The sequence below is a fragment of the Macrobrachium nipponense genome, chromosome 32 (genome assembly GCF_015104395.2).
Source record: "Macrobrachium nipponense isolate FS-2020 chromosome 32, ASM1510439v2, whole genome shotgun sequence".
Lineage (NCBI taxonomy): Eukaryota > Metazoa > Arthropoda > Malacostraca > Decapoda > Palaemonidae > Macrobrachium > Macrobrachium nipponense.
The window spans coordinates 18,592,410-18,604,301 of record NC_061094.1 but is presented as its reverse complement, the minus strand read 5'-3'; the positions used below and the strand labels follow the sequence as shown (position 1 = coordinate 18,604,301).

General features: G+C 36.8%; 1 protein-coding gene across 1 annotated transcript; it reads right to left on the bottom strand.

Moving 5' to 3' along the window:
• Window positions 1-5,854: 5,854 nt before the first annotated feature.
• On the bottom strand, window positions 5,855-11,484 carry LOC135207378 (lactosylceramide 4-alpha-galactosyltransferase-like). The gene is made up of 5 exons (XM_064239108.1): window positions 11,070-11,484; window positions 10,740-10,838; window positions 9,092-9,203; window positions 7,946-8,136; window positions 5,855-6,617 (listed from the first exon to the last, which is right to left on the bottom strand). The coding sequence occupies exons 1-5, from the start codon at window positions 11,376-11,378 to the stop codon at window positions 6,204-6,206; spliced, it is 1,125 nt and encodes a 374-aa protein (XP_064095178.1). The 5' UTR covers window positions 11,379-11,484; the 3' UTR covers window positions 5,855-6,203.
• Between the last annotated feature and the right edge of the window lie 408 nt (window positions 11,485-11,892).

The window sequence follows — 11,892 nt, the reverse complement described above, 5'->3', positions numbered from 1 at the left end:
ATTTTTGTATCAAATCTAGTTTTTCACAAATCATTACATTTCAAATATTAGTTAATCAAATAATATAATTCAAATTTTCTTCTCGCTTTTCCTGATAATTATTATTATGTGAGCCCTAAAGTTTAAGTAATATTAGCAAAAATGCAATGTCTCATATCAGTGTATAATATTATGATGTTATCAAAGTGTCATCACATGTCTTTCAAAAGAAACAGTAACCTAGTGACAGCGGTTGAAGATGGACGTATTGAAGTGTTTTCCTGAAATGCTAAAATATGCGAAAGCTCGGTGGCTTTATGATGAAAAATTACACAAAACCACTTCATTTAAGCACAACACTTTACACACGTCACTTTGAAAGAACAATCACTGGAGTAAACGTAGTCACTTAGGAATAAAGTTCGAATTCTCCTTCACCAACACACACCGATTCCATGCATTTCACAAGGTTAACTTGGTCACTACTTTCCTGATTCTTGAACACACTGCGCCATTTTTTAATGATGACTGTTACCCCAAAGTTTGTTGAATGAAACACAAAAGATTTATTTAAACTTGAATAATAATAGCTACGAGAAAATAACAAACAAGGAATACCGATTGAGTAGCGTCTTACTGCCTGTGTGATGTGTGTAACCTTTCGCCAGCAGTATAGCCAGAAGCCTAGAACGCAAAAGAACATTGCAATACGGCACTGTGTTGAGCGGCTTGATCACTTACTCGACATGACAATAGAATGTTATGTGTTCAGTTTCCATTATTAGTTTCCCTACTGACCAGTGTTTTTTTTTTATTGTATTAATCTTTATTATATATTTATGTGTGTCTGTATAATCATAGAATTCTGACTGTGTTGCCCAACCAGTTAGCAATAATGAAATGGAAAAGATAGCATATTGTATATTGGCTGATGGTTAATGAACGATAGTTTACAGAAAATGTTGATAAAATTATCGGAACAACTTTTATAGGGACATTTCAAGATTACTCTCTTGCAGTGGCTGCATTAAGGTGTGCTGGCGATGAGATTCATGTCCCGCCTCTCTCTCTCTCTCTCTCTCTCTCTCTCTCTCTCTCTCTCTCTGTTTTTTATCCAATTCTATTCTCTTTGTTCCCTTATTCTTCAGACTTTTTAGTTTTCTTTCTAACTTTTTTAATTTTTTAGAATTTATTTATAATTTTTCTTTTTTTACTACAGACCGGCCCACAGGCCCCTTTTAACCACCGGCCTAAGGGGAAAAGTCCCCTTTCTCCAAATGACCAGTCCGTCGCTGGCGCCTATGACTCAGCCCATTGCTATCTCCAACCTTCATCTTGACGTTGACCTGGCTATTCTCTTCCTGGACCTGTGATCCTGAAGCCTACTATTCTATTACGCTAATAACCTGCTATACACCCGTGTATTAAAAGTGATATAGGAATCAAGTAATTCATATGCTATTGCATTTAGCACATTTTATTTTATCATTGGTCTTGTGCATCAGCTCTGACTGCTTTGCAGATCTGTGTAGCCTGCCCCGTTGTGTGCCTTCTCCAGTAGTTCAACAGTACCCCTCAACGTATTCTGCCAGTGCCAATCTTGAGTTGAAGACTGGGATACCAGCGAGAGCAAAGGCTTGCTTACAGTGCTTGACTGCATAGCACTATTCAATGGAGTAGTCTTGAGCTCTACGTAGATCCGCTTTTAAGTGCTCTTGCTTGCAACTTGGTGGCACATTTTCCATTTGTTATTTTACATAATAGAGTTAGTCCTGATAGTGCCACGGAGGTAATTAGTGCTCCTGTTTCATACCCTATGATTTGCCTTATAGTAATGATAATTCATTTGTGGATAATTTACATTCACATTCAATCCTTGAAGTAAGCTAGCGTTCTATAAAAAGTATCTTCACATTTTCTGTTCATAGCCCTGCTTGCCCCCCTTGTCAGTTGCAGCTTGTTCGCTCAAGGAATAGATTTTTTAGTAGATCCTAAATTTTGATTGCGCAGTTGTTTTTTCCAAAACCACGGCACGTAGGCTAAGGCAATACATAGTATACATACATATATATGTGTACAAATGTACATACATACATACTTACATACATACATACTACATATATATATATCTATATGATATTATATATATATATATATATATACATATAAGAAATCACAGTAGATGCATGTGACTTCAGTATATAAGCGAATACCACAGGAAAATGACAGGCAGAAGTTCAGTACCAAGTTCTTTCACGTGTTTATTCACGCATCTCTAGTAAAAAAATTATATATATATATATATATATATATATATATATATATATATATATATATATATATATATATATATATATATATCATATACAAAACCAAGTCTCGTATATCAGTATAAAATTTGAGGGTAATTACCGTATCCTCTTGCACCATGTAAAATATGAGAAACGATTGATCATACTACTGTCATATAGTTTTCCTTGAAATAATATGAATAAAGTTCTTAATAATTTCTCGAAGTGACTCCTGTATATAAGGGAGCGCAACTTTGTAAATAATCAGAAGTGCTTCATCTACTAAAGGAAGAGGATCGCTCGAAAAGTGTCTGGGAATTAATTCAGCAAAATGGACCCTTTCGCATTTATGTCCTCTGCCTCTCCCTGTGTGGACAACACTAGAGGAAGTTCTGATGGTCATCATTTGGAAACCTTTGCTACTATTTCTGGAAGTGGCACTTCTTATTCAAATACCGAGCGACATCAAACTCCATATGGTTCTACTTTCGCCCTTCTACCACATTCGTCTGGAGATTACCAAACGTTCCAGTTAAGGGATGAAAATATATCAAGTAGCAGTGATCATCATGGAGACCTACAGGCTATTTCTTCTCTCACGCCATCTTACGGAAGTTCCGATAGCAAGTGGCGAAAGGATTCTTGGGAGGAAGAAGAGGTACTGGAAGATATTACTACTTGGTCTACGGACACCATGACAGCTGCTGCCGCCTCCCTTCAAGCCTCAACCGACGACGATCAATGGCATCCTACCATGCCCAGCGACCTTGCCTTCGGTAACAGCGCCGAAAGTGGACGCACGTTGTTGCAGCCAGTTCTCGGACGACAACGAATAAGTTATGTTCAATCTGGCTCATCCTCCACGAAATCTCAGAGGGGCAGGAAACTTAAATTGTACCAGTTACCCAGGCAGGAAGATAAGGAATTAGAAATCCGTCGATTAAGAGCTGTGAAAGAGCATGAATATCGTGAAGAACAAGAGAGGAAAGAACGACTACTAAAAATAAAGCTGAGAGAACTGGAGTCTCAAGTCGACACTTTGCAGATAGAGAAAGTAAACTTACAAACCAGTATTAACAAGTTAGAAAATGAAAATTCAAGGCTAGAATCGGAAGGTGACTCTGATCAGAGAGATTGTGCACCAAGCAGCGAGTACAGCTTTGGTTGGTTTCAGTCATGAACTTATCATCACGTGTTTTCGACCAGTCTATGCATCTAAGAAACGTTAGTCAATATTTGTGCGTTTCTCTCTCCACAATTTTGAGCTTCGAAACAGTTTTGTAGAAACTAATAAAGATATCATAAATTATAGAATTGTCAGTTGGGTTTCTCCTCTATGTTTAAAACTTAATAATATGAGTAAACAAAGTAAATACAACTTAGTTGTCACATACAGTGAGCCAAGTCTCTTGAAATTGAACTCAGAATTATCACAGTGGTTTGAAAAAGCCTAAATGTCAGTCAAGTCGATATTGCTTAGCGTACATTGCTATACATAAGATTAAAATTAGCTGTTGGTATTTGGATGATATCGTGATATATTTGTTGTACAAGAAAGTCTTTACGTTCCAATTATTATTCACTGCATATATTTCATGTCTGTTTTCATATACCGTTTATATATCTCCCTTAATAATGATCATGCTATGTGCAACAAATGCTTCCTTAAAGTATGAATGTCATGCCATTATTGGTATTTTACCATTTTTGCAAACTTTGCTTCCGGGACAATCTTTCAGTTAAGTTAGCCAGAGATCGTCTCGACGCCCTTGTCTGTTCTGTATCATTCCGCAAAATTGCATTAAGAGCCTACTTTATATTGGTGTTTGCTTTCACCCACCGTTGGTGTTAAGCAAGAACTCCATAGACATACGAAAACGAAATCATACATTTTCACATGTTTACATTTCAGAGATTCTAATAGGTACTGCAAAGTTGTCGGTCAACATGAAATCTTTGTAGCATCGTTCCGCTTTCCTCTAAGAAAAAGATATCTTGTGTGAGCAGGAGCACAGAAAAGACCGTAGGACAAAAGAAAATCTGAATAAGGATATTATTGTACCTGGCAAAACTCATGGCTGTTCATCACAGTATTTAGGAAACAATACAAAGACAAGAGTTCTGATAATTGTTTAATACCTGCATTACTAATGACTGCGTTTAATACCCGTATTACATGGGTATTATTAACTTTCTGCTACGCAAAGGATGCAAAACATATTGGGAAAATGGAATGGTTATCTTTTCTTCAATAGATATTTTAGGATAGTCTTATTTTTCTTCATTGGTGATTTTTTTACAGTGAAGGAAATAACCCAACCCTCACAAAATAGATACTAAGAGTGTGTAGGACCTTAGCAAAACTTCTTAAATTTATGTAACTGTAATGGCTTGATTTTCTAATATTTTGTTTGTCTTTTTAATGTAAAATATTGACTGCATTTTCCTGGCTATACTTTCATAAAAAAATAAATAAAAAGCTTTACTTGACAACAGCACATTTTGATAAAGAATATCACAAGAGATCGTAAACCACTGAAAGAACTGCTTATTATATTCAAAGATTATTAAGGTATAATATAACCAATCGTGATATATTTGGAATCTTCTTAATATTTTATGAGGATTTTTATATAAAAAGTTTCTGTAGGAGGAATTCCTTCTTTCTGAATACTGTAAGTCATTTACAACCGTAAAGTTCATATATCACAGAATTTATGATATTTACTGGTTTGCCTAACAGAACTCAGAAGGACTCTGGGTGATATGTAAGATTTTCTAAATTACCATGACAAAAAAGATCGGCTTTCTCTAATTCAAAAGTAATTATGCGGGAATCTTTTTTTCTCAGAAGTCTGTTTAACATTGTATTCTACTTATAAAGCTTTATTTCATTTGAGTTATTCGCTGTATTTCTACTGTCCGTACACAGAAACAACCGCATGCGCATGTACTTAAACACACATGCACACACCCACACACGCTATATATATATATATATATATATATATATATTATATAACCTAATGCGATGTGATTCCTTTAAAAACCTTTCTGCAAAGGAAATACTAATTCATTGCAAGACGACTGCGATGAGAAACTGACTTTTGAGAATATCTATCGTAACTTATGATAAATACTTTTGCGATCATATTATATGAAAATATTCTTAGGTCCTCAATAGACAGGTGTGTTCCGTACTCAACTATCAGTCTGGTAGCCTGAGTTCGCTACCTGCTGCACCCAGTGCGGAATCAAAGGAATGTATTTCTGGTGATTAGAAATTCCTTTCTCGATATCATGTGGTTCGGATTCCATAATAAGCTGTAGGTCCCGTTGCTAAGAAACCAATTGGCTCCTAGCCACGTCAAAAATCTAATCCTCCAAGCCAGCCCTAGCAGAGCTGTTATTCAGCTCAGCGGTCTGGTAAAACTAAGATATACTTAACTTAGAAGACAGTAAATAAATTAAATTAAAAGTATTCTAACGCGGAAAAATTATTAAAAATGCAAATTTATGTTCGATTCAAACCTTTTATACCTTTTGAATAAATGGAATGAACAGAGATTTAGTGAACTGGTAGACCTACATGAACATAGAGACTGTCCAACGGCTTCTACACCTAACTCAGTGAATCAGTGCCACATGACGATTCTCTGATTGTTTTTAGTTCATTATGATGATGAGTCCTGAAGGAGTAGCGTAGGCGATTTCCTGATAAACGTAGTATGAACGGATGAATAGTCGGTGTTTTGAAATTTACATTATGATCATTAAGCTATAAATGGGAGTCATTATGTACTTGATAAAAGAATAGTATCAGACAGCACTGCTGCTGATGCAAGTCATAATTCAGGAGAGGACATCGCAAATGAAGATCACATACAGCTAAATGCTGTTTGCATCATGGCTTATGGAAACTACACACTGAAATCAGAAATTCCTCCCTCGAGAGTCTAAAGCCTGAAACACATTGGGACAGTTCCTCTTCGCTGCTTCCACGACGATCGAGTCACTTCCCAAGTCTGCTGTTCTCTTAGAAGAGAGAGAATGGAAGAGATGGAGGGAAAAGGCTTTGGTTGAGGAGAAGAACTGTGAGCCGAGACCTTGGCCTTCCGTGAAGATACTCTCCAATTCATCTGATTTGTAACCGTAGTGGATAGGGTAGAAGAGCTTCCTCGGGTAAACAGTGATGTCGCGGCAGAACTCGAAGTCCTCGGGACTGACTAACGAAGGCTTGGTTATATTCTTTGGGCACATTTTCTGTAGAAGTTGAGTAAAAAGATCAGGGCCTACGCTGCAGCAGCTCGATGGATCGAAAACCTTTGGAATGTTTTCAGTGACCTCCTGAAATCAGAAGAAACAGTTCTTTCAAGAATTGTACTTAGTTCCACGACGACTCCTTTTTCTTCACTTCCTCAATATTAGGAAATTCTTGTGAAAAAGCAAATGTTTGTTATTTTGCGATTGGCCTTCCTTCTTTTTGTTATGTCTACCGCAATCAGGTGCATCCCACCTTTTCTCAGGTAAGCAATTCAAGCCTAAAGATAAGTTAAGTATCATCACAAAGAGAAATGTTTTCGAGTAAAATTAAAATTTAGTTTAAGTAATTTATCTTATTGTTAAAATCTAACTAGAAAAAGCTAGCATATTCCTTTTCTATAGCACACGAAGGATTCCCTCGCCCTCCAAAAGTAACCAATTTTATTGAACTTAATATGCAAATGCCCCGTAGTTAGAGTTCACAAATATGTGAGAACTAAAATGCTGAAGTGAGTTATTGTCATCAAAAGTATAAGGAAGGAATTTCTTGTTACTGTAACAAAATGGTAAAGTAATATATAGTTATGGTATGATTTAAATGGTAACCTAGGATAAGTATAACAAAATAATCAAGTGAACGATAGTTTTGGAGTAACGAAAAATGAGAGGTAGACCTATGGTTAGCATTAGAAATACATGGTAACCTGTTTCCAGTGAAAAAACTGTTTACAAGGGTTAATGGTAATATTACGAATTGGTGGCGTGAGCTAAGGTTAATGAAATAAGCAAGTAGGAAATTGTATTTAAAGTTATACTATGACTTGGCGATCTATGACTAACATGAAATGAAAGTGGGAACCTATTGTTTATTGATCACGGTGAGCCTCACAGAAAGAGTGAATTGTACACGTGTTTGATTTATTAGAAAGTATGAGCTTGTGATTAAAGTAACAAAATGAACGAAAAAGCGTGAGGCTGGTTAGCATAGGGCATTGATAAAGTGAGCTATGTTTATAGTAGTAAAGAGGTGGGAATTTGTGGTTAGCGCAACGAAAGGGTAAAACAAGTTTTTCTCTTTCTGGTTAACAAAAGCGTGAGGTAACTTAGGCCGCCGCCGGAGCTTTGGTCAGTTTTTGGAGTCTTACCGAGCAGAGCCTACGTCCACTTTCTATAATCTGTTTCGCTATTGTGGGCAAAAGAATATGTGTTCGTAGCTCGTAGCCGTTTTTTATGGCGAGGTTTTTAATGAATTATTGATTAATAAAATAACAGCCTTACTTCTTTTCATCGCACTGCTCAGAGAGCAAGGAATAGCTGGCAATAAATGCAGTCCCTACTTACTTTTGCAACTGTATTGAGAGAGAGAGGGATCGAGCACAGATTAAACCCGAGCTAGGGAACAGTGACCTTACCTGGAGTAACGGATGCCTCGAGGTAAAACTCGAGACAGCAGAAGTTACCAGGTAATCATCTACCCGTGTCAGCCAGTTTGTGGCGTTAGGCAATGGCCGTAGGGTGAGGGCATCCAGATCAACGTAAGTCCCTCCGTATCGTCTTAATAACTCCGCCCGGGCGACATCATTGACAACAGCTGCTGTTCGACCTTTAAGTAAGAAGAGCAGTTTCGCCCGATTTGTTTTCTTTCGATCTTTTATATGGTAAGATGTTAAATCTGTCTCTCAGATACGCTTCCCTTTGGGAAAAACGGACTGAAGTTAATGCAACAAAAGGAAAGAAAAGTTCTTTAGTCAATTTGTCACTCGTGGTCACTTCTTTATGAATATCATGCTCTAAGCTTCATGTCACACTTGAAAACAATACTGAAAGGCCTTTTTTTTTCTTTCTTTTTACGTTATATATACCTTTTGTCATGTCTAGCACATCCTAGCACAGGATTTATTTCCTTCTTGTCAAAAATACTTGGAGAAAATTGGGTATGTCTTAATAGCTAAATTTCTTCGTCTGCTATCTCATTATTGCTATTGTTTTGGAAGCTTTTGATGTGATGGTGAATGATTAATTCATAATGAAAATAATAAATAAATATCTTCAACTCCCCGCTTTCAAACTGCAACCCATCATTCACGAACTCTAAAGTAACACTACTTCGTAAAATTATAAATGGGAGCTTTGCCTAGATTCTTCTTCAGTTTTGCTGTTATTGGAAATATACAGCTGATAGAGTAGGGTAGCTAAGACAGATCCCCTGAAATTGTTAGAACATTTCAAGTTCTCAAGTGGGGAGCCTCTCTCGGTCATCTCGTTGAATAATTAAGGAATATTCTTTCCGTTTTTAAAAACTGATGCAAGATTGCGAACTTGTTCATTGACATTTGATCCTGGTGACTATTTATGCAACAAATCAAAGCTATTTCAGATTGTACATAATTCAAATACTAGAAACATGGCTGCTTCGGATTTCATAATTCAAATACTAGAAACATCGGCTGCTCGGATTCAGTTAAAAAATCAAAGGTAAAAATATAATAAAGGAATAGTAATTGTATCTTTTCGCATCCCTTGTTCTTTCGCATCCATTGTTAATAAGCTTTGCTTACCTTCACTGAGCATCCAGGTCCTCTCCCGATGCCAAGAGTGAAGAGGTTCATTGGCAAAGATTTCGTCCAAATCTAACCACGAAAATCTCATTTTGCTGTTACTCTGCAGAATCTGTTTACAGAAAAAGTAGGATTATATAAAAAAACAGAAGAAAGCGAATAAATCTCATGGCACAAACATAATAGCCACTGAATCAAGCCTGAATTCTGTAATGCAATCAAATATTTTAAATGTGACGGATCAAGAGCCTGAGCTGATAATAAGGTTCATATTTAGTAAATAGATTTCAATAATACTACTTAAAAATAGGCAACACCACACTTTTGACACCAAAACCGCAGTTTAATGCAATTGCATTTCGGTGGATTTCCGAGTTACTGCTCTCTCTCTCTCTCTCTCTCTCTCTCTCTCTCTCTCTCTCTCTCTCTCTCTCTCTCTCTCTCTCTCTCTCTCTCTCTCTCTCTCTCTCTCTCTCCAAATAGTCAGGGATCAAAGATATAAATTTCTAAAGAATATTAAGCTGATTCATGAAACGTAACACCCAGCTTTATTTTCTTTCCCCCTTCATCTAATTTGAAAAAATGCTTCGAAACGTTTCTGCATAAAAGTCGACGGAGCGCAAGTCATAATTCCATAATGGAATGCAATATTTCGCCGATGTTCTTAAATTTTATCAGTATCGCTCGTCTCTTGGATGTTTTATTTAAGGTATCTGAATTACCTCTCACATAAGGGGAGTAACCGCTCTGCTCTCGTTTTCTGAATGCTTTTCTTTTTTCTCAATTTCGTCGGAAGAAGACGAAGTTACAATGAGATCAGAAGACATATCTTTTGGATCGTTTTTTTATCTGAGCGATGTAGATAAAATACTTGATTTCCAAGATTAAATACTAGTTTTCTTCAGATATGGATTTCATAATGCAATGGAAAGGTAGACGTGTAAACACTGTTAGACGGGTAACTATACCATCCGCCTGTGGTGTTTTCGCATGGTAACACTGCATCCCGGGCTTTAAATAGTTACGCTATGTGTAAGTTTTAGGTAAATAAAAGGATATCTGGTTGTACATTTGCAACTGAAAAGTGTTTCAATAGATTACTATATGCTAATTACACCGTTAATATTCGAAATAGGATATTATTATTATTGTTGAATATAAGCTGAATGTAACTATCTAAAGCCCGGGACGCAGTGTTACCATACGCATACACCACAGGCGGATGGACAGATGGAAAAAAACAGAGTATAGATTTGCTGACAGCCTGAGAGTAGAAAGGCGGACAGAAAGGCAAATCAAGAAACAAAGCAACTACAAAAACGCACGCACATACACACGCACACTCTACGGGCTGCTCTGTGAACAAGAGCCCGTGCTGGCATAAGGCCAGCTTAATATTAAAAAACAACAACACACGCACATAGTTAACAGTTAGACAACGCAAATATAGATATAAATTGGGACAGATTTACCAGGCTTTTTGTGAATAATCTATTCTAAGAAATAGATAGACTCAGAGGAAAGCCTAGAGAGTTGTATGAAAGGGAAAATAAATTGGTGAACTGCTATGTATCTTCTGAAAACATTGATCATCCCCAGTAGGCGAAAACAACGAAATCAAAACATGGAATGGGCATCGCTAACTTACCTTGGTAAAAAGATGACTAAAATTGAACGTTGGTGTAGCCAGCATGAGTCTCACCGAATGATTTGGATGATGGGTAAGTATGCTCTCGATGGCACATGCCTTGAAAAGGAAGAACATTGTACTTCGCATAAATGTGTGCATGCATACTGCGTTAAGAGATGTGCGTTAATGAAGACACACACACACACACACACACATACACTTTATTATATTCTTTTCTTGTACATGGAGAGTGTTTGTGTTTGGAATATATTATGAAACTTTGAAATATTTGTTCAAAACATCAAAAGGAGTAACAGGCTTCTGAAAGAACTTCGAAATCGAACTAACCTCCCTCGCTGACAGAAAGGTGTGGCAAGATGTCTTGACGAAGAATATGGTATCTTCAGTGATAGGTTCCCACTGCAATATAGATTCGGCCTCATGGTTTTGATAATTTGGGCACAAATGCCCAACCCAGCTCACATCACTCTTGCCTGAAGCACCTCTCATTAGTGTTGTTCGAATTTTATTCGCCGTAGCTTCAAATATTTGTCTTTTGTTTATGTGTATGATACTTGAATCAGGCATTAAAATCAAGAGTACTAATTCAAAGAAAACAATGCAAATGATTTTTCTACGAGATAGCGTTATCCTCATTGTTGCTGTGATGCCCAAGTCTGGACATTCATTTTGATGTTTTATCAAGAAGCACAAAAAAGAGAGAGAATAATGTCTTACTGTAGGACTATCTTCTACGCGTCAGTCCATCGGTATACGAACTGTTGTCGTATGAACTTTGCGGAATGAGATGTCATGCCACCACGACGGAAAGTCGTGAGAGAAATTCCCTTTTCCTCGTTCGATTTCAGAGGAAAACTGAACTTTATTTAGTTGTACTCTCTCTCTCCTTACTACAGCTAATGAACAAAATAATATGAAAACACAAGAAGAAGTCTTGTCACAATAGTGTAAACATTGGTCGGGTTCTTTCGTATAAGGTTTGAAAGCCAATCAACGTTAATGAGAGTCCTCAAATAGGCAACAGTGAACCATGCTATATTCTGTCTTAAATAAGAAAAAGAAGACTGAAAAGATACACGCAAGAAAATGATGCTTTTGAAATAAAGCATGATGATAATAATAACAGAAAGAAGAAGAAGAAGAAGAAGAA

Bases quoted from the DNA above. Each gene is read 5' to 3' on its own strand.
- LOC135207378 (XM_064239108.1), bottom strand. From the start codon at position 11,378: ATGAGGATAACGCTATCTCGTAGAAAAATCATTTGCATTGTTTTCTTT. The intron at 8,137-9,091 runs GTAAGCAAAGCT...TCTTACTTAAAG, and splicing joins GACCTGGATGCTCAGTGAAG to GTCGAACAGCAGCTGTTGTC. The intron at 6,618-7,945 runs GTAAGGTCACTG...TTCTGATTTCAG, and splicing joins CGAGGCATCCGTTACTCCAG to GAGGTCACTGAAAACATTCC.